Below are 27,118 nucleotides of genomic sequence, written 5' to 3' on the forward strand. Positions count from 1 at the left end.
TGATCGTATTCAATGTGAAATGACAAACGAAGTCTGTCTAATCAGCAAGGGCCTTCCAACAATTCAATCTGATTCTCATCAGGGCTCTGTCTACGAATTCTCCCATTGAGCTCGATTTCAACCGGGCCAATCCCCCAATTAAATTATGTTGAAACAAATGTAAAAATGATTACGTGGTAATTAGTTTGGAGATAAAGTAATTTTGCCACTTTCTGAGTTGCAGTTTGTTCTTTTAAAAAGCACTAGTTATTTTTAAAGTTTAAAAAGTTATGACAATATAGCTTGTCATAAGTGAAATTTTTCAGCAAAATCTCCACATTTTCATCAGTGTTAAGAAATATACTTAAAACAATCTATATGTTTCAACTTATTTCAAGTGAACTAAGAGCAGTAGAAACTATACAAAAATACTTGGTAAGATTGTGTTTTTAGTTACTTAGTTTAATTATTTATCATTGCACAAAGACACAACAGTGAATTTGGCAACAAAATGCTTGCATACCAGAAAAAAAATACTGAAAATATATAAGTGGGCCTACAGATATACAAAACTGGTCCAGATAAGAAAAAAAATCAATAAAATAAACATGCTTATATATAAAACCTAGCATTTGATTAAGTGTGGGGTGGGGGGTTATTTGGGCTGAGATATCTGATGGCCAATGGGAGGTCACTATTTGGTTGTTGTACAGCAGATCCTGGAGAATCTCCTGCCAGACGCTAACCATTAGCAACATCAGCTAACTGAAATCTTTTCCTCAGCAGCTTAGTCGGTTCATTCTGCTGATTTCTTCCATCTTCCCTTCTGGAACTACAAACATCAGACTGGACACTGTGGTAAACTGTTTCTTATTTATTCCAATTACCACCAACGTTTTATTTTTGCACAGTTCCATCTGAAGCGAGCGCTGGATAAATCTTAAGAGGGAATATAAAAAAGCTGGATGGTAAACAGCGCTGAGCCGACTGACAACATGCGATGTCTGCTCAGCGCCTGCAGTTCATCTGATGAGGGCGAGCGGGGTGAGACAGGTCCATATTGGTGTTTGCTAGTTGAACTGGAGGCTAGCTCTTTGCCCGTTTGGATGTGAACACTGTGTCGTTGTGGCCTTCTCTGTTTCGGGCGATCTCCACAGCAAAGAACTGGACTCTGGTGGCTGAAATCACAAAAAACACAATATTCACTTTCTGCCCTGAGTGACGCCATTTGGTCCACTGAGACACTCCCAACTCACCAAATATAGTGTTGTCCTCGCTGTAGTCCTTCTCACAGTTCAGGCGCAGCAGGGTGCCGTAGTTGAAGTCCTCTACGATTCCCTCAAACTGGTTGCAGAAGGGGCGCCAGGTCTGGGGGCGCAGCAGTGGGACAACGTTCATATTCACCGATTGGATAAACAAGAAAAATACATCAACAGTTATTATTCATTTTAGATTAATATTTCTTGTTTATTTATATATATATCTATATGTTGATATGACTGAGGAAACAGACTGAAAATCCTGGAATCTGCTGGTACATCTCGCTGTAGCAGAACCAAACTGACCTGCTTGGCCTCGTCTGACTTCAGGTCCTCCTCTTTCAGCCGCTTCACATCCAGGTCTTTGAAGGTCTCTCTGAAACTCGAGTAGATCTGGTCGTCCACCTTCGTCAGCTTCAGGAACTTGGGATCGACGGATGAGATGAGCTGAAAGAGAAGGAGAAAATGTCGGAATCTGGAAGGAAGGCCACGGTGTGATCGGTTCTTAGCGGGGCAGTCGGATCGTTACGTTGAAGTAGACCTCTGCGTGGTTGTAGGCCTTCATCGCCCACATGACTTCAAGTCGGGGCTGAAAGAGCAGAAAGGTGGATCAGTGTTTCACACACACATCCAGTCTGGATATGGCGGAAGACACTCACGTCATTTCCGTAAGCTTCCGCCGGCAGAGATAGAGCGTTTGCAGCTGCCGAGGCTCCCTCCACCCCCTGTCAACAAACACACAAACAAACACACACTGCTGTTAAGATCAGGATGCAGCAGCCGGAGAGGAATCAGAGTGTGTTTCAGTAGATGTGATTCTGTGTGTGTTTCCTGGACCATCAAGAACTTTAACGGAATCGTGCTGCCACCAGTGCAGAGCTTATTTAACACTGCCAGCGGTCTAACAGCCTATGCAGTGGGATGTGTACAACATGGGACTTTGTTGTCATTCAACTGCACATTTACAATGTACTTATTGAGCAAAATGTCACTGCAAGGCTAAAAAAAAAGGTAAATCAAATAAGAAATAAAAACAGAGATGGGAGTGCTGAGATTCCATGTTTATCAGAGTATTTCCCCTTTGCACTGCCTGGGGCAGCTGGAAAAATATTTTTCCAGAGAAGAAGAGGAGAACACTGGTGGGAGGCTCTGCATGGGGCTGCTGCTCATCTGAAGAAGTGGACTCCCTCCCAATTTTTACGAAAACACCATCATGATCCCACAATGATCATGATGGTGATCATTGTGGAGGACTTCAACTACGGCACCCTGCTGCGTCTAGACTGTGAGAAGGACTACAGCGAGGACATTATGAAGACCAGAACGCTGAAATGTTGGACCTGTCATCAGGGGAAACGTCCTCTGAATCTGGACATTTCTCTCAGACCCCTATTTGTCTGCTCCTCACTCACACGTGTTTTCGCTAATTCTCGCGGTTCTTCGCTTAAACTCGGACCCCACTGTGTTTTTCCCACACAGGGACTCCGTGTGCTCTGACCAGGACCAGCTCACAGACAGACACGTCACGCACAGTACATGAAAACACCACAGTTTTTGTTTAAAGTCCTACCAGAGCTGCTAGTCCCTCATGCGACGCCATCTTATTCTAAACAAAGATCGTCTATATGGCTAGATGTATCACTCCAAGTGTCAGGCTTAAACCGGAGTTGTAAAACACCGTCTTTAAATTAGGAGTGTAATATTTTTGTATTCTTTATCACGCTGCCACAAGTAGTCCTGTTAAATGTCTATTTAAAATTCCAGCTACTGGAGTGATAAATTGCTCATTTGAGCACAGAGTGAGTCATCTGAACGTTTTAAGCCTTTGAGTTAAACTATGATACTCCGTGACGTCACGAGACTTCTTCTTCTATTGCATTTACTCTCCCTCGCCCCCTATGGCGCTTTTCTCTCTCCTCAACATGCTTTCTGCTCCCCCCTCAAATTAAATTCAGAAATACTTTATTTATTCCAAATGTAAATTAAATTGAAACTTGTTTCTAATCCACCATCTGCTCCTTGTTCAGTAATCAAGCTCTCCAGTGTATACAACTTATTCTCACTCATTCATTTTTTTTCTTAAATACTTCTACATCAATTCGATGCATCTGGTCCAATTAAACCTCACTTTGACTTGACAAAAGCAGCAGTTTGCATAATTCTTGCCAATTCAACAAATGTTCAGGAATTGACCATGCCACCACTCTCCTGAAAGGAGACCGTCAAAAGTGGCACTTTTACTAAATGTCTAGATAAAAGTCACGCAGTAAAATCTCTTCCGTTTAAGACTGTCTTCTGAATAGTGAACATTTTAATATTTATTCTGCTCGTTGCACGCTGCTATATCAGGCGTCATGGAATGGTGTCATTAGTTTTCTTATGTAATTTTTTTTAGCCAGACTTATGGCAAAAGTGGTTTTCCATAGAGCCCCGCTGTTTGTCGCCTCACTGCTGTAAATGAGCTCGTCCCGTCTCAGGACATCCCGCGCAGGGACAGCAGCCTGGTGACGTAAACAAGCTTGTGTTGTGACTGGTGAGCGTGCGCGAGCTGCAGGAGAACGGAGCGCGTGCCCACTGGGTGGCATTGCTGGTTGTTCTCTTCCGAGCTCATAGTGGACCGGCCCACGACGGAGCAACAGGAAAACAGCCTCCTCTGCTCCTCCTTCATCGCCCCGAGCGGCTCGGCTTCTCTGCTGGATGTTCTCACTCTGAGTTCGGGGCCGCTGTTTCCAGGTAGGACCGTCTTCAGCCTCTCCTCCGTCTGTTCTTTCACCAGTCCTTCCTCCTCTCTCGTCTCCCGCATCCCCGCGTCGCGCACATGACCCGCAGCATCCTCCGCGAGCCTCTTATTCACCGTCGTTTATCGCCGGAAAAAAAACCAAACGGAGATTGTTTGCGCGTGCAGGTGAAGATTCCGGGCCTCGTCGGCCGGGGTTCTGCTCGGGTGGACCGAACAAAATGAATTAGACGCGTTGAAACGCCACTTTAGCAGTGCATTGCATCTAATTGGGAGGGGAAGGCCTTCACATGGGCTTTTGTCTGGTTCGAACATCAGAAGATGTTCACCCTGCTGCTGCTGTCACCAACCGCAGACCTGGACGGGATCCGTCCTGATGGCTTCATGGGAGGTTGGCTCAACTCATTCATGCTCAATTCAGGTTTCAGGGGATGATAGGTTACAGAATCATCTAAAATATTATTAGCCATCCACATAAAACTGCTTTGTAATATTTATTCATTTAATGTGAAAAGTTCAGGAGAGCTAAAAGAACAAAATATAGAAATTGTTCTTAACTATAAAATTTTAACCTTCATTTGCTTTCACTCAAAGCGTCAAAAACTAAGGTCAAAAGAACCAAAAGTTGAGTAAAATCAATCATAAAAGCTGCAAATCTTCCTCATGAGATACCAAAGGAGCTCTTGAAAACACATCTGCTGATTCATTTCATTTTTTATTTATCAAAGACAGATCATATGCATTAAATTGTCCCAAATCTCATCTGCTTCTAAAATCTAAACCCACTCTTGATTATTTTCAAACACATTATCTAACAAAAAGGTGTTTAAACATGGTGACTGCTGGGATATTTGTGAAGCAGAACTGAAAGGTCATTTGAACTATAAAGAAAAAAAAAATCTGTCTCTTTTAGTGCAGAGTTGAAGCAGACAATCTTGTTTTAATCAAATTAAAAGTAAGAACATACATTTTTCTCAGCTTTTTATGCTATGAAAATAAATGAAACAGATGAAGCAACTGTGTTTTTAGTGGAGTACAGGATTTCACCATAGATACTGACCAAGCTGGGCCCATTTGTTGAATGGGCCCAGAAATGTTGTGGGAAACATCCTTCCTTCCTGACTTTGTACATTCAGCTGGTCTCATGTAAGTGTGTGTCCCATTATGGCACACACACTGTCAGCTGAGCTCCATCACTGGCTTTCTGGCAGCTAAAAGCTCTCAGTGATAAGACTATCAGCCGTACAGACACCCAGACAGCAGCTGCTTAGATGACTGTCAGACACACTTCACACACACACACACACACACACACACACACACACACACACACACACACACACACACACACACACACACACACACACACAGACACACACAAATTATTACTCAGTAGTTTTACCCACTTTACAGTTACCAGCTACAGGTTACTGTAAACTTATTGGCCCAAACATGTCTTTGTTGCTTCACTTTTGGTTGTTTTAACCCTTAGTATATAAAGGAGAAACAACAGGGGATCAATATTCCTATTGATTATAGATTATTTAAACGACAATCTTCTGCCAGGACGGGGTTCACCCTGGACAGGTTGCCAGTCCATCACAGGACAATGCAACCCCGCACCTCACACTTAAAGGAAGTTTAAAGATTCTAAGTAATACATGGATGTTTTTGACTGTTTCCTGTCGGTGGAAACCAGAATACCCAGGAAGAACACACACATGCACAGGGAGAACATGTGAACTTCATACTGAAAGACCCCAGTCTGGGATTTGAACCTAGAACATCCTTTTGCAAAGCACCAGTGCTACCAGAAGTGCAGTCACACAAATCAAAAGAATTAATAAAATTTTTGAAATGACCAACAAATACAGAAAAAGTGCTATTGAAACAATTGGATTAAATAGTGACAACAAAAAATTACAGAAACAAAAAGTTGCCCACAGAAAACAAACTGAGGAGAAAGATCCCAAGCTGCGTAAGAGCAGCTGGGATTTGTGTGTTACTGATGCTTACAAGACGTGATGCTCTGACACACAATTAGGGCTGCCTGCAATTACTTTAGTAATCGATTATTCTGTCAATTTTTCTGACAATTAGTTTGTCAATTGGGCTAACAAATTGGCACATTCCACACGTTTTTCATTCAATCACTTATCCCTTTTGTATATAGTAGAAATACATTAAAATATGCAAATAACCAAATTCCCTTTTTAAACAAAATCAACATTTTACTGCCCAAAATGCATTAACAGTATTCCTTTAATGAACACTTGATCATTTGTAGCAAAGGATGCAACTGTAGCTAAAACATCACCATGTGAAACACTCTGGCATTTCTTCTGAAGTTAACATGAACCAGGTGAAGCTAAAACTCCCAATTAGTTCAAAAGATATTTACACACAAAGGTTTTTTTTTTCTTTTTTTTAACTCAATTGCAAAATGTAGATGTTTTTTAGTACAGTTTTGACTTAATTATGATGCTGAGTGTTATTTTTTAAGCAAATGAGTGTTTTGAGTTTGCATCAAACAGTTAACAATTAATTGATTACTAAATTAATTAATGATTATTTCAAAAATCAATTCATATTTAATGCAGTTCATTGTTCCAGCTCTGCACAGAAGCTAATTGTTTTCATTTTTATGCTAACTTGAGCTAGCATTGAGAGTTTAGCTTTAATCCAACAGTTTGAGATGGATTCCTACCCCAAATGACCTCCTTAGCATCAAACACATCTTTTGTTTCTTTCCTCCTCCAGCTCTTCTTCTCCCGATAAAGTGTTTGTTTATGGAGGTGCTTGTTCACCATGAAGTGTTGTGGTATTTTGGACAGACAGTGTCTGGTGAAAGCTGCTTTCCGGTCTGCTCGGGTCGGGTTCAGGAGAGGACGGCTGGGAGCTTCTCTCTGGCTGATACCTCAGCAGCTTTGGGCTGCAGACATGAGCTTCTGATTGCTGCTGGCTGTGTGCCGTCGTCCCTCTGGAGGGAGGAGTGTAACCACAGCAGTAACTGTTGAGGAGCGCCTGGGCGTTGGCCCGGCTGGAGGAGCTGATAAACAGGAGGGGAGGAGGGAGGCAAATAAAAAAAAGCTGCTCACAGGAAGTCTGGAAGCTTTAACCTCCTGGCGAAGCATTAGTAGACAGGCCCTCATGTTCTTAACATATAAGGTGTAGTTACTGTGAACACCTCCCCCCGCCACCACCACCCTGAGCTGTCCCTAGAGGAAGCTCAGATAACAGCCAGCCCTGCAACTGACTCAATGGCGTCTCAGCCTCCTTGCCCCATCATGTCCTCTTCACCTCAGGGACAAACTGTCCATGTGAGAATGAAGGTTTGAAACTGGAGCGCTGGTAACACAGCTAAGATGGAGCACATCATCCACAAATGCTGCTAAGCAAGGCGTTTAGCAATGACTTATGGCTGGGTTTGTGACAAGATTATAGGAAATACTGTTGAAATTTTAAATCAACAGAGCATCACTTCAATGTTTTTCTTGTAAGAAACTAAACACACACACGTCATATTTAGTCCTATTAGGTTTTGTCAACATCATGTGTCTTATTCATAGGCACGTCAACATGTGGCAGGAAGGACCTCAAACGGTAATTCTAGAAAATAATTTTCTAGAATTACTGGTCTGATCATGTACAAAATGAGCCAAGCTGCAGAAATAAAGAATTGCAAAGTGTAAATAACAAAATTACACCTGCTGCTAGTGTTGAGAATAAAACATTAACTGGTTGATTTGACTTTGAATCCAGTTGAATGTACTGACAATACTTGCAATTAACATGCTCAGTTCTGATACAAAACCAATATTCTAATGCCTGATTAAAACCTGAAGCAGTGGAGACTTCCACCACCACTAGATGGTACAGACGGTGGTTACCACAGAGATTGAATGCAGTCTGGTGTAGATTGCTAACCTAATCACTGATTTCTATGATAGTTTGCTGTTTGGTGTCAGGAGGCGCTGCTCCTCTTTCATCAGAAGTTTCCTTTTGTTGATGTAGTTGTGTTATCACTCCTGCTAGAGGAAAATGTCCTTTGGTAAGAGTTGATGGTTCTGGGTCGTTTGTTATTGAGAGATGTGGACTCAAATAAATTTTGCCAAATATTCATGTTTGACCATGACATATGTAATATGCCAGATTGACAGCACTGAAAATTGCCTGTGTTGTAAATAGCCATCCTCCACTGCTAAGAGAGAACAGATATGAGAGAATAGCTGATCTGAACGAGGTTGTTAATATGAATTTATTGTTTGTGCAACATGGACTGAACAGTTTTGTTCACTTTCTCCACCGCCATTGCTAAAACTACAGGCAGACTGCAATTATAAAACAATGCTGAAAAGCAAAGTCACTGATTGGCCCCGTTGAAATTCTTCTGGAAGAATTCAGGTCAATGGGAGAAAATCCAGGCTGACCACTGAAGTGAGATGAGATTATTAGGACAGCAATGACCAGAATAAGTTGAAGCCTTTACTGGTTGAAACATGTTTGGTAGTCCCGGAAGTTGTCCAATGTGATGTTCAGCTGGTATAAAATGTTAACCCTTCTTCTACCATTTTTTTCTTTCTCCCTGCCAAATTATAAGGGAAGGAATCAAAAATGGATATTCTGTTAGTCAGCCATCCTTTCAATCAGTCTTTGTCATGAACACATGGTGAATGCATTCTTCTATCACAAATGGTTTTAAGTAACTGTGCCTCTATTTTGCTTCCTGTTTTTGGTTAAAACCAGGCTGTTTTGCAGTTGGAGAAGAGCAGAGAGCTTTTTAAAATCTCAACCTTCACGATGTTTAGCTGTGGGAAGAAAATGACATTAATATGCTTCTCATGCAGAATCAGGATCCAGATGAGTCAGTCCAGAACTCATTCATGCTAAAATGTCAGGCTCTGGTGGCATGTTGGGTGGAAGGGAAGATGTCACTGACTCTCTGTCTGTGCTCCTATCCTCCCCCAGCTGGTTTAAACTGAGCAGAAGGGCAGAGTCTCTACAGCCATGCAAAAGGTAAATCATCTTCCTGTATTATCAGTAACAGTTGAAAGGGAAAAAAAATGTTTGGGACTTGTGAGTTTGGAAACAGTTGAAACATCAGAATGTTTCTGACTGTTCTTGCAGGTGGAGGGACGTCTAACTCCTGTTAACCTTCCATCATCTAGGGGCCCGAGTGCACCGGGGTCTCCTGCCACTGGCATCATGGTAAATACAACACAGACATGTTCCTTCTTTGATTTGGAAAAGTTGACATCTCTGTCAGTTTTCCTCTGTGTGCAGGACCTGAGTAATGTAGCTTCAAGCTTAGTTCTGGGTTTTATTATCAGAAATGCTTCATAGCCTACCTGAGTCTATCTCAGAGACTGTATGCTGCAGACCTAGCGCTCTCCAAAGCCTACAACAGCATACAAATTGCTGTTGTTGCTGAAATTCCTTTATTCTCTGACTGCAACACACTCCTCTTACTCGCATTGATACACTCTGTGTGTGTGCATGTGTGTGTTTAGGCTCGTCTGAATGACCAGATGGTTGGCTACAAAGACCTTGCGGCACTGCCCAGAGATAAAGCCATCCTGCAGGTGGAAAGGCCTGACCTGATGACCTATCAGCCCCACCTGAGCTTCTCACCACTCGACCCGCCACGCAGAGAGGTACATGCACACAGACGCACACGCACGCACACATTACATGGATAGCAGTAATGGGAGACCTGTTAACTTTGCATGCATAAGAACACTTAGACTGCTCTATAACCTTAATGTTTCTTCAGGTTTGGAGAATTAGGTCTCCATACCAGAGTTGTCAACCATTAAGTGGTTATGTTTTTGTCTTTACAGCGCTCTCTGTCCCCTCCTGCCATGTCTCCCTCCAGGTCTCCTGAGGTACGATCTGCTACAAGCTGATTAGATGCTACAGTTTATGTCTTCCTCTGATGTGTTTGCTTCAGATTAAGTCTTGAATCGTAACTTGTTTGTTCCCACTGTCATCACTGTTTTCTGCCTTAAGTCAATGGGTGAGAGGCAGGATGCACCTTGGACAGTTCAACTCCAGACAGAAAACCATACATGCTCCCAGTGATCATTTATTGTAGTGCATGTTTTTGAACTGTAAGGAAAAAGCTGGAATTAGAAAAAAATGAATGTGACCATAAGAACATACAGCAAGGCCCCAACTTTGATTCAAGTCCACGACTTTTTTGTTGCAAGACAACTATGGCATCATACTTTGCACATATACATAAAATATTTATAATAATATCCACACAGAGATATTCAAGTTTCTGCACAGTGTGCTAGCTGTGTGTTTGATTGGACCTGTTTGGGCATTGTCTAACCATAAGTTTAATTTCCTAACCAGTTGCCAGTGGTACATCCTGTGCAGCAGGACAGTAACATTTCCTGCTTCTCCTCTGCTTTAATACGTTTCCATAAACATTGTCTTACCATTTCTGATATTCCAGGAATATTTTCTTGCTGGATGGTGTCTCAGATCTTCTTCACTGTATGCATACCTGATGCCAGCCTCCTGGTTTTGATTCAAAGACAAACTGTGACAGAATTTCAAAGAGAAAAAACTTTACTTTTGATACCACAGGAAATGTTTCATGTTTCTTTTTTGGGGCTAGTGGAGAGGTTACTAGTTTCTTTTATTGCTTCAGTGTTAAGGATCAGTCAGAGCTGTTGGCTCATTAAGATTTTCCTTCAGTAGTTGGTACCACAGTAGATTGGAACACTGTGGGGTTCAGAACTTTGCAAGTAAGAAGCAGATCCCGACATGAGAGCACAAACCGACAGATTACCATAATAGCTCTCCGTGTCCATGTAGCTAAACAGGTAGCATTAGTGTTAGCTTTAGCTTATATCATCTGGAGGCTAAGTGCTTCACTGTTGCAGATGCAGTTTTATTGACTTTTTTAAGTTGCTGTAGCATTAGCTTATAGTACTGCACAGTCAGCATGTGGCATCCTTCAGGACTTTATTTCTTCCTGTTTGTCTCCAAGAAACCTCCAAACACATAAATATTTGGCTTTATTTGAGCCTTATCAGCTAAATAGGCTACTACGTGAACATGTTTTTTTGAGGGGGTGGGGGACTGCTTTTTAAACATCTTATTGTTTTCTAGTAAATTGACATTTTTACCATTTGTTTGTAGAAACTGAATTTTGACAGATTTCTTGTGTGTCTGTAACTCCTGCTGTATTCAGTCTTACTGCATGTAAATGAGTATTTTGGTCAAATTTTGTTTTGGTCATTTTGTGACGTTTCACACAGTAGATGACCCTCTGGAGACCGTTCTGATTGTCCCATGCCTCACTGGAAGGTCTTGCCCTCAGCTGTTTGGTCGTTTCACTCATTCAGATTTTTTTCATCAGATTCTTCAGCATCAATTGCTGCTTTGTGTTTCTCATAAAGAAATGTGACACTGATTTGGAGATTGCCTGGGGGGCCAGGAACTGAAGCAAGTGGAAAAACATGACTTATGTTTTCCATCAATAGAACTCTTCAGTCCATAGTAACTGTAACATATAACAGCACTTCTGTTTTGGAGCTGAGCGTCATTCTCACAAAAATGTGTTGAGATTTCCACAAGACTTTTGAACAAATTCCACCACAAATAATTTGTGACTGAATTAAAAACACCATAAACCAGTGTAAACAGGTCAAAGTTTCGTGTCAAAGTGTTGGACACTTTTTGACTATTGGAAATGCTTTTAATTGCCCAGAATGCATCTGTAGTATTGTACTGTAGCCATCCCAAGGATATCTCTGCAGCGAGGTCGTTCTCGATATTGCTTCCTGCAACATTGGAGGGAACCAAAGTGTTTAATCTTGTTCCTGCTTCCTGTATAGGTGAAAGGTCGCAGAGCAGAGAGCGACAGTGGCTCCCCTGGAGGATCTACGCTGCAACTGCAAGCAGGTCGCAAGATAAGCACCAGCCTGCAGCATTTCCATCGACCAGGTAGCTAGTGCGCACACACATACAAACACACTCGAACACACATAATAAATGTGTCTATTTTCTGGATTCCTTTCTGACTCCATCCCGAGAACGTCTGCAGTGGTGTCTTTGGGAAAGGATATAGATGAACGTATATAAAACCCTCAATACTCATTAAAATGCTTGTATGAGGTATCAAACTGTAAAAGCAGCAAATACATATTGGGAGGACATGTTGTCTACTTTGATCTTGGAAATTTAAATCTTACATTTAAATAGCCTTTTTATTTATTTATTTATTTTTTTTGAGCATGCAGTTCCTCTGTCATCAACCATGGGGCGTTGCAGCAACTTCCCATCACAACTCTAAAGTAAACCCAGCTCAAGCTAAACACTAAGCACAGTATCAGTAAATTCAGTGACGACATTTTTTCTAGGTAGTGCTCAATCAATGAATTATATGTTGTTGTTTTAACAATTTAATATTTGTTTAGCAGTTCTTACTGATATGTGTGTGGTGTTGAATAAACACTTCTGCTGCCACAGACTGTAAATATGATAAATCTGTTCTTCTCTTGAACTTCCAGATAACGGCTCCAACATCTACAGGAAGCCTCCGATCTACAAACAGGGTGAGCTCTTGTTTCTCTCTGTCGCTTTTCTATGAAGCAGTTGTTGCTGCTGTTGTCACTCAGCTACTTCCCTTCTTTGCCCCGCAGACCTTAACAAACCGTCAGAGGGCAGCGGGGTCATTCAGTCTGCCAAGTTCCCCGCCGCCCAGCCTCCAGACCCCAACCAGCCCTCCAAGATTGAGACAGAGTACTGGCCCTGCCCACCTTCACTGGCTGCTATGGGTAACACACACACACACAACACACACTTATCATTCCTACACTTATCATTCCCACTCATGATGAGCATTTTTAACAATGATGACCTTCACAGAGATCGAGTGGAGGAAGAAGAAACTTCAGGAAGAAGATGAGTTCGAAGATGTGACAGAAGAAGAGCAGGAGCAGGAGCAGGAGCTGGAGAAAGTCTGGACCCCATTCTGACTGTTTACATCATTTTAAGCTGATTCAATAGATCTGATTTGTTTTTGTTTGAGTTTTGTTTTTTACAAGTGGAGAATCAATGTAGAGCAAATGATAACTCTTAAAACTGCATTTAGGTAGAAACTTTCACTGTGAATACTTTTTATGTCACTTTATCTTTGACTGTTTTGACTAACATGCTGAAATTCTTTTGAGACATCAAACCGATCTTAGTATCAGATATAATGATATTTAATATTTAATATCCAATATAACCTGACTAGATGTCAAAAGCTTTTACAAAATGATGAGAGAACAACTTTTTAAACCATTCTGGCCTTTTGTGGAAATCAGAAACATTAGCTGCACAACCAGTTCTAATGTCTGGAAGAATTTTTTTTTTAATTTCAGCAGTATGCATTGTATTACAAACATAATTGAAGTATTAGTGTGTGCACTGTTAATATTTCAAAGGCCAGCTATGATGCAGTGTTTGGTAGGATAACCTGTTAGAAATGTCATGCATGCCAACAACATAGTTAGCTGTTGGCTGGATTCTCACCTGTAGTGGCCAAAATTTTCTCAAAGGATTCTGGGAACAGTTTCATGAACTGAAGGGATAAAAAGAGACACTATTGCAATTGCATGTTTCAGCCTGTATGTAGAATTTTGACTTGGATGAGTGAAAAACCCCAATAACTTCTAGCTTATGCCTCAAACTGTTGTCTTAAGAAATGTAGAAAAATGTTGAATTCAGGCTGCTGAATAATTACCCTGGAAAATAGCAGCTCAAAGGCTGCATGTATGTAAGCTTGTGAGCAATGCTGGAAGTGTTCTGCTCTTCCTCCACCACCGGCTGTGTTCTGTCTGCAGATCAAGTCCAACCTGGGCCGTCTGATCCTGAAGGAGGAGAAGGAGAAAAGCGTTCACATCAGGAGGAAGACACAGTCTCTGCCAGACAGAACACACATGCACAGCAGTGAGTCCATCGATTGCCTCACATGTCTCCGCTCCAGCTGAAGAACCTGTCAGACCCCACGTTGTTTCCCTCTCCTTAGCAGGTGTGTCAGCAAGTGCATCAAAGTCTCCGTCCCGCTCCGCCCTGACCAGAGTGAGTGTTGCCGCTGGCCTTCAGGCCGGCAGGGTCAGACAAAAGCCTCCATGTTTGCTCCTGGTATCCTGAATGCTTCCTGTTCTGCTATCCTTAGATGCAGTCGGCAGAGTTTTCTACAGACGGAGATAAAGGACGGCCAGGTGGGAGCCTTTTAGCACAACCTGAAAACAACAGCAGTCCAATCAGATTGCTTAGGTGCAGAAATGGACCCTCAGTGGACAGAGAGAAACCTCTTTGTTGTCCATTGCTGCTGTTTGTGGATGTTGCTTGTTAATCAGATTTAAACATATCCAGAGCAGGAGCCAATACAAAGGTTCCTGCTCTGGACTTAAGCATGTAAATAGACAAATTACTATTAATTGCGTTTAAATTTTGTAGCTACGTAATTAAATGTATATATAGGCACTTTATACGTCTTCTGTTGGTGTTGTTATAGCAGCAAAAGTAGAAGCTAACCTTTGAACCACAAACTTTTATAAGGTTTATAAACCATCCCTTCTGCATCCCAGCTCTATACTGGCTCGTATTAGATTATTAGTGGTTGGAACATATCCATACTACATATGGGGTGTGAATACTTTTGCAAGGATCTATATTTACATGGGAAGTTTCAGGGACACCTCTAGTCCTGATGAAACTCTGTGATGATGACTTCCTGTTCTCAACCTCTCTGTGTCCTTTCTCCTTCTGTCCTGGTGTCCTGCAGCGGCTCAGGTAAGTGTATGTTCATGTGTGTGCTTATGTGCATGGCCATGTCAACGTCCTGCTGCTGACCTGCTGCACCAATCGTTTCACACCATGTTTCTGAACCACTTCTGAACCAGTCTGAACCCCATTTGTCCAGCTTATAATGGATGGAGTGTGAGGGAATACTTAAGCTTAAAGAAACAACTCTTTACTGTTAAGATGCTCATTTATTTGGTGTATAAAAGTGCATTCATTAATTGCTTCAGTTCAACTTTTCAGTCAGTATTTGCTTTTCTAATTGAGTCATCATTTATTTACAGTGTTATATATCTCGGTGTTCAGTTCTTTCCCAGCTTTCTGGTTTTCTGTCTCATGTTCAAGAGAAGAATCTAGCTGAGAAATGTTTTTTATTTTTGGCTTTAAAGCAAACTTAACTTTAGGGCTGACATAATTAATTGGATTAATCAGATTAATCATGATGGTTATTGATTTTTTAAAATAACCATCAACTAATTAAGTAATGGATTAATCATCAGCTGTAGTGTACAGACTCTAAAAATGGTCATTTCCTGAAAGAACACATTCAGAACAGCAATTAATTCAAAACTGTACAAAAATACATACATTTTACAAAGACATCGTTTTCAGTAAATATGTTCCATCCAGAACTCAAGTGTCACTTTTAGTTTCACCCGCTTCAAATTCTGCAAGAATAAACAATCTCCTATCAAGTACATTTTGCTATCCAATTACTAATTAATTAATCAGAGAAATAATCATCAGACCAGTCCCACACTGTGTCCAGCAGAAAGGCCTGAGCTTCACGTGTTGATGATCAAAGTGTTTCTTTAGCTGCAGACGCATCGTTTGTACAATTGATCAAGCGATGCTAAATGAATTCTGTTATTGCATTTTATACAATAAAATTTATATTTTAAATTAGGAGAATTATTTGCATCTTTTAATGTATTTTTAATATTGCATGAAATATGCTTAAGCAATTAAATAAAAAATCTACAGATTGTGACAATTTTTTCTCTGATTGAGTGTCAGAATAATCAATCAACAGAATAATTGATAAAGCAATGGATTATTAAAATAGTTGTTAGTTGCAGCCCTACTTAACTTATTTTTGTGTAGCAACACAAGCAATCATTCTTTTACATTTAAATTATGATATAAAACATCTAGTTTCTGACACATTAGACTTGACGGGAGCTGCAACATGCAGTCTGGAGAGAAACTGCAGGAAACGATAGCTAACCTTTAGCTTTAGCTGCTTCAGAACCTAACAGGAATCTAACATGTGACTCTGCTCAGCTTCCTCTGCCATGCTCTTTGTGTAGCTTATATTTTAGCAGCTATTGGACAGGGTGTGTCTGAAATGTGTGTGTGCGTGTGTGTGTGTGTGTAGAATGGAGAGAGCCGGAGAGATCGCATGGATAGAGGGAATTCCTTGCCGAGCATCCTGGAGCAGAAGGTGAGGCCTGCTGAAAGGGTTAAATCCAGACCAGCCTCTGGGTCTGTGTTCATGAACACTGATTTCAGAGCAGCAGTTGGACAGGGTGTGTCCAATAGCCCTGTCCAATAGAGCTATTAAGGCTTTTAATAGCCCTATTATTAAAGCTTTTGCATTTTAAAATCTAAAGTCACTTTAGCAGCAATTAGGAGAAACAGGAAACAAATTTGTACCTTATTGGGTGATTGGTAGAATGAAATTCAATAACTGAGAAGATGGATTGTAAGATTTTACTGCCTTCTAAGAAACAAAAAGTACAAAACGCATTTCCTATACACATCAATGCTTTGAGTTAAATTCTTCAGAAACAAATTAAAAAGAAACTTTTAACATGTTTAAAGGGAAACAAGTTAGAAAGTAAAGGAAACTACATTTCCCTAATCTTCTTTCCGTTGCTGATGGAAATGTAGAACTTATAAATAGTAACTAATACTTTCACACAAACACATGCGCACATACACCTAGAGCACAAAAAGCTTTAAGGGTGTTGTCAGGTTGCAAATATGAACTTATTCCACTGAGATTTGGAGAGTGTCTGTGAATATTAATGTTCCAGTCCTGCCACAGTGCAGACTGCAGACTGGATCTAGATGTGGACTTTGACTAGCCCATCCTAGCATAAGAATGTCTTCTGCAGCCTCTATTAGGAGTTCTTCTGTATATCCATCCATCTGTCCATCAGCTCTGGCCAGCTTCCCTGTTTCTGCTGAATAAAAGCATCCCCACAGCATGATGCTGCCTCTATCATGTTTCATAGTGAGGATGGTAACATTTCAGTCTCCTTTGAGCAGACCACCTTCCTCCACATGCAAACAATCTTCAAACAACTTTTATAAACCACATATTTTCATTACATATTTGTCATAACTGTCAACATGTTTTCTCAGCACAACATGATCTATGAAAAAGATCCAACTCCTTCTGCAGTCCTTCTGCCATCTACAGAAATACGTCACTCGGTCAGACATGACCAATCAGAGCCAGGAAGTGGGTCTTAGCGCTGTCAATCATCCTCATTTACTCTCTGCTCAGATCCTCCCCCCTGCTCTCATCATTACATTTCCTGTAATGGTGAGTTGTCTCTCCACCATTAGGAAATTGAGCAGCGAGTACATGAACTGATTGACAGCACTAAGGCCTGGCTTTGATTGGTTGTTTCTGAGGGAGTGGTGCATTTCTTCAGACAGTAGTAGTCGATCAGGGAGGAGATATTTTTCACAACTTGTTTGTCTCATATTACACTGTGGTGACAATTTTCACAAATATGTGAAAAGTTGATTTTTTTTAATAAAAGTTACATCCTGCATCTTAATGCCTCTCCATACTCTCCTGAAGTGGATTCAACCATGACACAGAATAAATCCCATTAAACACACTGAGGTTTAGCTTCAGCCATGTTCCGCTTCCATTTTGACTGTATTAAAGGAAGGGAAATGACGGCCGAATCTTCTGCTCTTTGTTCAGATTTATCCATATGAAGCCCTGATTGTGACCCACAGAGGGCGCTGTAAGCTGCCCCCTGGAGTGGACCGGACCCGGCTGGAGGTGAGCATCCGCCTGCTGGTGGCAGCTTAGCTTGTGAAAACAAAATAAAATGAATCAAGCGCACTGTCAGGGCTGTTCAAAGTGTGGCCCATGAGACGATATTGTTTGGCCCCTGACCACAATTCAGGAATAGTAAAAGATAAAAATTGAATTTGCAAACAAAATAGAAAATAGTTTCCAAACAAGTCATTTGGAAACTGTCAGTTTCCAGATTTAAGGTAACAGTCCGGAGTCTATTTAAAGTTGTGGATCTTTAATGATATACACAATTCAGAAAAAAATGTGTTTATTGTTGCGCAGATAAAACTCATTTTTGCTGTTTTAAATGAATGGATTTAGTGACCCCCTAATAGTTGAAACTGACCAGTCTTGGCCTCCAGGGCTAAAGGTTTAGATTAAAACTCGTCTGCTAGCTGAAGGCACTTTAACCAACTCAGGCCCTTCCTGTCCTGACAGAGGCATCTGTCCCAGGAGGAGTTCCAGGAGGTGTTCGGGATGCCCATTGGCGAGTTTGACCGTCTGTCATTATGGAGACGAAATGAACTGAAGAAAAAAGCCTCACTTTTCTAACAGGAAGTGACCTAATTACTAACCAATACTTGATGAAGCCTCTCCTCTGCAAGGAGGAGGAGCCAAAGAACAGGCCATAACGTCAGCTATCCAATCAGCAAATCAGCAGACCCCTCCCCACCAACATGAGCCCCCTCCCTCCTTGGAAGACTGGATTAGAACGTCTGCTCAGTTCTGCTCAGTTCTGCTCAGTTCTGCTCAGATCTAAACTTAAGCGATGCTCTGACATGTTACCAGTACTGCACTTATAACCACCACTGCTTGCAAACCATTCCTATCATATATCCTCCACCGTCATCATCACAACCATTGTTAATCTGACAGTCAGTCTCAGAGTTACACTTCCAGAGGTCACCATCTTGAAGTGAGATCAGCCGTTATCTTTAGGAGGAACTCAGGTCTCCTGGTACCGTGAAGCTGCTGCTAATCTGTGTGTTCAAAAGAGGCCGACTGCTGACCAGTAGCTGCTTCCTACTGCAGTCCCTCAGTCTGTTAAACCTCTTCTATCTCCATCCAAGACCTGTTGTTGTGTGTTACACGTGCTTTCCTTCCCCTTTATTCTAACTGTGTGGTACTTTAAGAGTATTGGTTTTTTCTCTCCTGGAGAGGCAGCTTAATGTCTTCCTGCAGATGCTTGAGCTGGCATTACTGTCTTATTTTGCCATGTATGTTGGCATATCTAAAGTCCAGTCTTTATAGGTTAAAACGTAAACAAATGAACATCAAGTCCTTTCTTGTCTATAAAGGAAATGTGTTGTATGGAGTGTGTGTTAGGATGAAGAATGTTACTATGCAAGGACCAAGTTGTATAAATGTCAAACCTTTTATTTTTTCCGTAGTTAATGAATATCTGACCATCTTAGGATGACGTGTAACGATCTATAGTCAGTAACACCACAATGATTATGAGCTGAACTGATCAGAAAGTTGCTTAACCTGCCATCCTGTTGGAGCTTTTTTGAAGATTCAGCAAACTGAGAGTCTGCATGATGTAACATGAGATCAAGTCAAATTATTATATGGATAAGCTGTATTGAGTATAAACTTATTTAACTTCTGCATAATATACGAATGGTGTCTCAGAACTGTGAGTCTAATGTCATGAAATATTGTTCAGAAATGTTGTAACAAGCCAGTTGAACTGTAATAGATGTGGAGAGGTGATTGCTGTCCAAGCTGCACATCTTTATACACCATAGAAACTCAAGGTAGATATGGAACAGTGTGGTGGATTTATAAATCAGAACCACACATCATGACTTTACAGGAAAATCACAGAAATGTCAGATTTTTTTTTACACAGGAACCAACCCATTTATTGATATTGAAATATTATCACATTATTCTAATCACTTTCAGTACCATATATTTTCAGGTATTAGGTCTTTCTGATTGTCACACTTTAAAAAACAGGAGGGAAAAAAAAGCAAAACAAGCATGTGAATGCACTTACTTGTAAAGAAAACTTACTAATAATGAGCTTCTGTTGTATTACTAAAAAAATCCTAAAATCCAAAAGTTTAGCTGTTGTTAGTGAGCTTCTTTAACTTGTCGAGGTTTTTGAGAGATTCCTGCTCTGTGAACTCTTTGCTGGTTCACTGAGCCAGCTGCTTTAACATGTGAGGACCTCACCTTTAACTCAGCTTCTGAATTGAAGTCAGTAATATTCAGATGAAGCCTGATGCACATAGCTACCAGGAGAACCTTGTGGAGTTTTATCATACAGTTAGAAATGACCAAAATTGATTGGACTGCTGTGTTTCTATTAGGATCCAAAGTGTTTTGTGTTAGTAACACCCAGAACATCAGTGGGCCACTCTGACTGGTACTTCAGTAAGTGTAGATATGCTTTAATTTGACCTTAACTGTATTATTATTATTAATAGTAGTTGCAGTAGTAGTGGTAGGTGGTAACAGTGTTAAATGCATGACCCTAGAACTAAAAATAATATTCTGCAGTCAGCCTAATTCCAAACATTGACACATTAAAACAAGCTAACTTGTTGTCCATTAAGGATCCAACTTTAGAAAAGGAAGATTTTTTTTTTCCTCTGAATAAAAACACTGGCCTTTAACATAATACAAGGTAAGAAGGTTAGAAGAACATTTTCAGGTTGTTTGAAAGCTGGCTACGACCTTGAGCAAATGTCCCTGAATGTTTTATGAGTAAAGTAACAAAACAAAATGTTTGAGAAACAATAAAACAAGGTTCTTCTGTTGCCCTAAAGTGAACGATGGAAGTGGAAGAAAAGTTTCACAGACACAGAATCACTCAAGGTCACTGAGTGATTCTGGTTGCTGAAGTTGTCCTTTCCTAAATGCTTTCTCTTTTCATGTTTTTTACCTAACGCTCACATTATCTCACCAGGACAGTGTCTCTCGTTATCCAAGCTAAGGTCAGAACTGAGCGATAGAACTGAACTGGGTCACAGTTTGTAAGGGAACAGGTGGAAATCTACCTGCAGTTTGGTTGTAATATTAAGATTTTCTCTGTGACATTGTAGTTCACAGGCAATCCAAAAGAGAGCGCTCTAAGATTTAAAGAAGCCATCCTGCCTGCTTGAACTCAATGAAACTGGAAGCAGCTTCATGGTACCAGTCCAGTCTCTTCCTGATCCAACTCTGACAGCTTCCTCCTCTATAATAACTTGAATGACGGCCGACTGAAGGAGACTCCGCCTCGTTCAGAAGCCGAGTGTGAATTTATTTATTTCAGGCAGCTTTATTTATAGATTGTGTTTTTACTGTGAACCATTTTTGTTGGAGACTATAGTCCTTTTTTAATGAGCACTAATGTTAGTATTAATCACATAAAGGGGCGGTTTTTGCTCATTAGGGTGTCACTGGAACCTGTGCTCAGTTTGTGTCATATGGCTCAAATAAATCTGTTGAACTGAAAACTTGTTTTTGGCGTCTTTTCTTTAATTCTGTGTCCAGGTCATTAGCTGAACTCAGATCAGTTCACCTTGGTGAGTCTTCTTCACAAGTCTCATCACAGACGTTGTGTTCAGAGTATTTTCTGACTTGTGTTATATTTCTACAGAGCATATTTATTTTGGACATCATTTTGTTTTTCACAGTGCAGAACATTCTCAACAGGCTCTTCGCCTGAAGAGCCTGAGTCTGATGAGCCTGAAGAGCCTGAGTCTGATGAGCCTGAAGATCTTCATGCGATGTTGTAATTTCTAACATAATGAACAGGTTTCCATTACTTATAAGCCGTAGTATCCAAACTTAAAAGACAAAACTACGACTGCATAATGACACTCTTTGATGTCGTCTTTGGATTCCTGTCTCTTCGCTGCCTCATCGTTCCATCCTGCTGGAATTGGTTTTTCAAACGGTCTAGAAAACGAATGTCAATCAGAAATGAAACCTCAGAGCTGGTTGTGGCCAAACGTATTGATAAAACAAGAAATCAAACTGAAAATAATAAGCAGCTGCCTCTGAAGTTAAATTCTGAACATTTTTTGACATTGATAGAAGTTGGACTGTACAGATAAAAACTGCTTTGACTTGATTGATGAAATTTAATTTAAGAGCGTAAGTTTACTTGAAGGTTTAAGTGTGCGTGTGGTTACCACGGTTTCCTGTTCAAGGTTTCACCATGGCGACCAGCTGAGATGCAGGGGCTCCGTGTTGCTAGGAGACGTGAGGGTCGGCAGGTAGAAACAGATTCACACACAAGATGGATTTTTTTCAGCTTTTTTTATTGAATGGAGTGAAACGTCTACATAAACAAGAGGCCTTGCAGTACATGAAAAAAAAAAAGTAAATTTATCTGTAATGAAAAAAAAAACAAAAAATCTGTGAGACGCTCAGAGAGGAGAGGTGAGGCTCAGACCCCCCTGGACCTCTCCCTCCAGAATCCCACCACAGCCTGTCCAGCTACGCTTCACACCAACTGGGACCGGATCGTCTCTTTCAGATCGGTTTGGTTTAAAACTTTGGTTTTCAGCCACATAAGATCAAATATCATTGAACAGGAAGCCCTGAACTCCTCATGTTAGGATGCAAGTTGTTTTTCTCCGTCGACTGTTAGATCATTCAGTTTCAGAGATTAATAAAACTTTTTATCTGATTGAATATACAGCTTCCTAAAATACAATTTTTTAGAAATTTATTGAATTTATTAAAGGCTTTTCATTGACATTTTTTACAGTGTAATATCGATTTCAAGATTTTGGGCTATTTTAAGATTGTAAACTCACTTGAATGTTTAATAGCTTTAAATGACATTTTTAAAATGTTTTCAAATCAAAGTTCTTCTTTAGAATAATTCTCTCCTATTAAACCTCAAATTCCATCAGCGCTCTTAAAAAGTTCCACCTTTATTTTGAAAGTCAGAAATGAGATGGAAGGTGGAATGGACTGCAGGAAGACCCGATGTCTCAACTCCCAGATGGACTCATGTCATCATGATTTCACCATTTCATAAAAACACTCATTTGTTTCCAATGATCAGTTTTAGTGATTAGATCTCACTGCCAGACTTCCTGCAGACCCCAGCAGGTCTTTCTGAGTCAGAACGTAGCGGAATGACCCTTTAGCTCCCACATCTCTGTGCTGTACAAAAGAAACTGAAAAGAAAAAGCATCACATTGAAAAGCAGGAACAGTTAAAATATCCATATACAGTATAAATGTAAATACTTGCTCCACAGAGCTCAGTCACACTATTGTTGGCATAAGAAAACGATGGATGTGTGTGTGTGTGTGTGTGTGTGTGTGTGTGTGTGTGTGTGTGTGTGTGTGTGTGTGTGTGTGTGTGTGCATGTGTGAGGACAAACACAGCATTTGAATGAGCAGCACCCCCCCCTCCCCCAATGGTAAAAAAAACAACAAAAAACAAAAAAAAACAGAAAGAAAGACGGCTGGCACGGAGGTGTGGTGTGGAGTACCAGCAAGCATCCAGTCCTGGTCGCTTTGAGATTTCCTCGGTTCAGTCTCATACTATGATATTTACTCTATGAGAAAATAAATAAGCACTCGGACCGGACCGCCTCGTCCCCCTCCCTCCCCCCAGCAGGTCGGAGGCCAAGGGACAGGAAGCAGAGAGGGACAAACGAGGAGAGGAAGAGAGGCCGGAGGAGCTAGGCCTGAGCGTTGGTGCCGTTCTTGTCGGGGGGCCCGGTGCCGGCCGGCAGGTTGTTGAAGGAGGGGCCCTCGTTCTGCTTGCTGTCGCGGCGGGGGGGCATCCGCTCGTTGATCAGGTCCAGACCCCGAGCCTCCTCAAAGCTCTGGATCTTATGCTGAGGGTTGAAGCCTTGGATGGCTGCAGGGAGGGAGAAGTCCGTTAGAGAACCAGGACCAGAACCAGAACCAGAACCAGACACAGTACTGGCAGCAGAGTCAGAACCAGTCTGAGATCAGCAGTAGCCATATTAGGAAGGTCTGAACCGACAGGTCAAAGGTCAACTCCAGACAGCTGTCTTTATCTGTGATTAATCACTAAGCTGAACTTTATCAGCAAAAACATAAAAATGAACATTTTGAAAAAAATGCTAAAGAAACGTTTGTGATTTTTGTGATTTTGTTTCTCCGGTTTGTGTCGGTGCTGTAGCTGCAGAACATCCCATAATACTGCTGCCGTTTCAGAAGCAGACGCTGTTCTGATGTCTGCTGCCCATCAACATCAACAATCTGCTTGAAAGTGACCAAAAGACAAACTTACTTCATGAGCAGAGAAAGACAGCATGGAGGAAACGAGAGTCAGTTTCATTAAACAGCAACTTTACATCCAGCTGTTAGAACCTGCTGCAGCATCTGGAAGCTTCTCTGTAGAACATCAGCTCTGTTCTCTGACACGGCAGCACGCTGGAGCAGAGCGACAATCCATCCAGACACCCAGCAGATGGATGGATGGATGGATGGATGGATGGATGGATGGATGGATGGATGGATGGATGGATGGATGGATGGATGGATGGATGGACGCTTGCTCTCACTTTTGGACATTAGGGACGTGTAACCATGGCAACAAGTGATTGTTTCTACAATTGGGAGCTGATTAGCATCTCAAAAGCTCAGAACTCTGAAAATGAGGCTTCAGGGATGCAGACAGAGACAGAGAGAGAGAGACAGACCGAGAGAGAGACAGAGAGAGACAGACCGAGAGAGAGACAGAGAGAGACAGACCGAGAGAGAGACAGAGAGAGAGACAGACAGAGACAGAGAGAGAGACAGAGAGAAAGACAGAGAGAGAGACAGAGAGAGACAGACCGAAAGAGAGACAGAGAGACAGACAGAGAGAGAGAGACAGAAACAGACAGAGAGTGAGAGAGACAGACCGAGAGAGAGACAGAGAGAGAGAGAGACAGACCGAGAGAGACAGAGAGACAGACAGAGAGAGAGAGATAGAGACAGACAGAGAGAGACAATCTGCTCCTCCATCCATCTCAGGAAACAACTGGATGGACTTGGGGTCCAAAACAAGAACCCAGACAGATGATGCAGGATCAGATCCCGACTCCGTCTCTCTGACCACACAGAGACGTAAATAGGAGTGGCAAAAGCAAAGGAGACGTAGCAGCAGTGAAGGAGTCACTCATATTGTGGAATATCAGATCCGATTTATCAATATCTGGTTCTATTGTGATCATGATAAAAGCGATAAGAACCATTTCTTCTTTCTGAGGTAACTTTAAGCTGAGCTGCATGGTGCAGCAATCAGAGCTCCAAGTTCACCTGGACCACACTGTAACTCTACTGTAACGTATTTTCACATTTGTTCAATGGTGAAAATAACAAAACCAACAATTCCAACAGTATGGACAGTTTGGGGAGTAAATGAAAAATCCTGTAATACATATACCATGACAAATGATCAGGGATGTGATGAATGTCCCTAGAGACGGCAGCAGGTGTCACTGGGGACACTGGGGCTGCATTTGGCTCGTCAACAGGACTGTGAACCTGAAAGGCCCAGTTAAAGTCCAAGCTTCTATGTCTGCAAATTTCCTTGCAAAAAAGGTTCTGGAGTGGGTTCAGTCAGGTGAACAGATGACGGCTCTGAGGTCATCGCTGGGTGGTCCAGTCCGGTTTGGTCCGGTCCGGCTCAGACGAGTTCAGGTTCTGAACTAGATCTACTTCTGCTCGTGGAGGTTCTGGACTCGGTTCTACATGGAACCCGTTTCTGCCCTCCAGCTCAGCTGCTGCTCTAAGGTTTTCCGTCCAGACAGAGAAGCTTCCAGAAGCACAGGCAGAGTTCCACAGAGACAGAGACAGTGTTGGACACAGACAGACGGACAGACAGACAGACAGACAGACGGACGGACGGACAGAAAGGGTAGCATACCTCGTGCCTCCTCTGCCTCTACGGTGGCTGTGTAAGCGTGAGTAGAAGTGCCATGCCCAAAACAACAGAGAGAGAGTGGGAACGTTATCAATGCATTCAGTCAGACACTTGATCAATGCAATCCATCAGTCCTGTTACCATGGAGCTGAACATCACACTAAGCCCCGCCCCCATCCTCAGCACGGCTCCATGGAAACGGAGCAGAACCACCCTATTAGCATGTAGTAGCACTACATGCTAATACAATCAGTTTGATCAACTATTGGAATAATCATAACTGGAGCTACTGCTAATGACATTCTGCAGTAACTTAGCAAAAACTGTACAAAAAATTAGAAACTCTTTGCATTAGAAGAAAAACTTATTTGTCTGTAAATATTGGAAGTTTTAGCTTCACTTGGTCCAAACTGCATCTTCTGCTGTCCAGTTATTAATCACTTAATATAATAACCTAACCTTACACTGTATTTTTTTATATATATATATATTATAATTATGATTGAATTTGATGTTCTGTCCAGCAGAAAGTCCTGAACTTCCAACATGTTGATTTTAAAGCTTTGCTACAAATGTTGGAGAGTTCACTAAAGTTCACTAAAGTTCACTAAAGTTCTTTCCTTTATGCATTTTAGGCAAGAAAATGTAGATTTTCTCATTTAATTTGTTTATTTGAATCTTTAGATGCATTTCAAACATTGTACAGAAAAAAAGCTGAAATGATTCAATGACAATCATTTGTTTTCATTGTTTGTTCTCCGACTGATCGATTAATCATCATAACTAATCAGAATAATCAATCCATTACTAGAATAATCAGAAGCTGCAGCTTTAGGTCAGATGTTTGTCTCTTCAGGATGGCAGGACAGACCCCCCCACCCCCTACCCCATGTCTATAATCTGTGTGTTGATGGGGAGGGTGGGGGGAGGGGGGCTAGAGTTAGTCTCAGGGTGTGAGTACAGGCACAGGGGCAGTTAGTGGTAGCTAACTCTCATGACTGTGTGTGTGTGTGTGTGTGTGTTTGTGTGTGTGTGTGTGTGTGCTGCGGGGCTCACCGCTCTGCAGAGTGCGCCGGCCTCCAGACAGAACGCCCAGCGGCAGCGTCCCGGTGGGAGTCAGTCCCTTCAGCTGCAGCACGCTCTCATTCTCCTCTCTGGAACAGAAACAGACATCTGACTGACTGACTGACAGAATGACACCCCGATGACCCCAGAATGACCCCGGAATGACCCCAGATGACCTGGTTCTGAAGGGCCTTTCTAAAGTACTCATTAGCAAGGCGCTAATGGATATTCTCCACAATAATCTTTAACGCAGTCTGAGCTCCAATGAGTGTTGATGAGTTAGAATGACCTAGTCAAAGTCCAGACTTGAAGAGAACCAAGAATTAGTGTGGAGATTTGAAAAATTTACTATTGAGTTTACTTTTTTATCAGGAG

At 41.6% G+C, this 27,118-nt stretch overlaps 3 protein-coding genes across 7 annotated transcripts in view; 1 reads left to right on the plus strand and 2 right to left on the minus strand.

Annotated features, from left to right (window-relative positions):
• Positions 1 to 838: 838 nt before the first annotated feature.
• pbdc1 (polysaccharide biosynthesis domain containing 1) lies at positions 839 to 3,003 on the minus strand. Its single transcript, XM_055060680.1, has 6 exons — positions 2,809 to 3,003; positions 1,898 to 1,963; positions 1,768 to 1,827; positions 1,545 to 1,685; positions 1,236 to 1,347; positions 839 to 1,157 (listed from the first exon to the last, which is right to left on the minus strand). Exons 1-6 carry the CDS (start codon positions 2,836 to 2,838, stop codon positions 1,066 to 1,068), a joined length of 501 nt encoding a protein of 166 aa, XP_054916655.1. The 5' UTR covers positions 2,839 to 3,003; the 3' UTR covers positions 839 to 1,065.
• A 779-nt stretch (positions 3,004 to 3,782) lies between these two features.
• dmtn (dematin actin binding protein) lies at positions 3,783 to 21,285 on the plus strand. 3 transcript variants are annotated; one of them, XM_055060679.1, is made up of 16 exons: positions 3,784 to 3,971; positions 8,944 to 8,991; positions 9,103 to 9,183; positions 9,486 to 9,629; positions 9,816 to 9,860; positions 11,829 to 11,937; positions 12,504 to 12,548; positions 12,636 to 12,770; positions 12,862 to 12,953; positions 13,824 to 13,929; positions 14,009 to 14,061; positions 14,159 to 14,204; positions 14,771 to 14,778; positions 16,166 to 16,231; positions 17,735 to 17,815; positions 18,272 to 21,285. In XM_055060679.1, the coding sequence occupies exons 2-16, from the start codon at positions 8,983 to 8,985 to the stop codon at positions 18,383 to 18,385; spliced, it is 1,134 nt and encodes a 377-aa protein (XP_054916654.1). In that variant the 5' UTR covers positions 3,784 to 3,971; positions 8,944 to 8,982; the 3' UTR covers positions 18,386 to 21,285. The 3 variants fall into 3 exon arrangements, with proteins under 3 accessions (XP_054916653.1, XP_054916654.1, XP_054916652.1); XM_055060678.1 differs by lacking the exons at positions 16,166 to 16,231; positions 17,735 to 17,815; positions 18,272 to 21,285 and having other exon boundaries at positions 3,783 to 3,971; positions 14,012 to 14,061; positions 14,159 to 14,861; XM_055060677.1 differs by lacking the exons at positions 3,784 to 3,971; positions 16,166 to 16,231; positions 17,735 to 17,815; positions 18,272 to 21,285 and adding an exon at positions 4,056 to 4,366 and having other exon boundaries at positions 14,159 to 14,861.
• Positions 21,286 to 22,076: 791 nt separating this feature from the next.
• Positions 22,077 to 27,118, minus strand: part of ppp3ccb (protein phosphatase 3, catalytic subunit, gamma isozyme, b) — a 31,593-nt gene continuing 26,551 nt past the window's right edge. The window contains exons 12-14 of one of the 3 annotated variants that reach the window (XM_055060555.1): positions 26,735 to 26,832; positions 25,682 to 25,708; positions 22,077 to 23,650 (exon numbers count right to left, since the gene is read on the minus strand). In XM_055060555.1, the coding sequence (XP_054916530.1) occupies positions 23,478 to 23,650; positions 25,682 to 25,708; positions 26,735 to 26,832 (298 nt within the window). In that variant the 3' untranslated portion in view covers positions 22,077 to 23,477. Of the gene's footprint in view, positions 23,660 to 25,681; positions 25,709 to 26,734; positions 26,833 to 27,118 lie in introns of all 3 variants that reach the window. The other 2 variants (XM_055060554.1, XM_055060556.1) reach the window with 2 other exon arrangements.

The sequence above is a fragment of the Poeciliopsis prolifica genome, unplaced genomic scaffold, assembly GCF_027474105.1.
Source record: "Poeciliopsis prolifica strain line A6 unplaced genomic scaffold, Auburn_PproV2 SCAFFOLD061, whole genome shotgun sequence".
Lineage (NCBI taxonomy): Eukaryota > Metazoa > Chordata > Actinopteri > Cyprinodontiformes > Poeciliidae > Poeciliopsis > Poeciliopsis prolifica.

Excerpts from the sequence above, each read along its gene's own strand:
- pbdc1 (XM_055060680.1), bottom strand. The coding sequence starts at position 2,838 with ATGGCGTCGCATGAGGGACTAGCAGCTCTG. Across the intron at positions 1,964-2,808 it reads ATGAGGGACTAGCAGCTCTG|GGGGTGGAGGGAGCCTCGGC; the intron begins GTAGGACTTTAA and ends GTTTGTTGACAG. Across the intron at positions 1,158-1,235 it reads CGAGGACAACACTATATTTG|CCACCAGAGTCCAGTTCTTT; the intron begins GTGAGTTGGGAG and ends TTGTGATTTCAG.
- dmtn (XM_055060679.1), top strand. Across the intron at positions 9,184-9,485 it reads CTCCTGCCACTGGCATCATG|GCTCGTCTGAATGACCAGAT; the intron begins GTAAATACAACA and ends GTGTGTGTTTAG. Across the intron at positions 12,771-12,861 it reads ACCTTCACTGGCTGCTATGG|AGATCGAGTGGAGGAAGAAG; the intron begins GTAACACACACA and ends TGACCTTCACAG.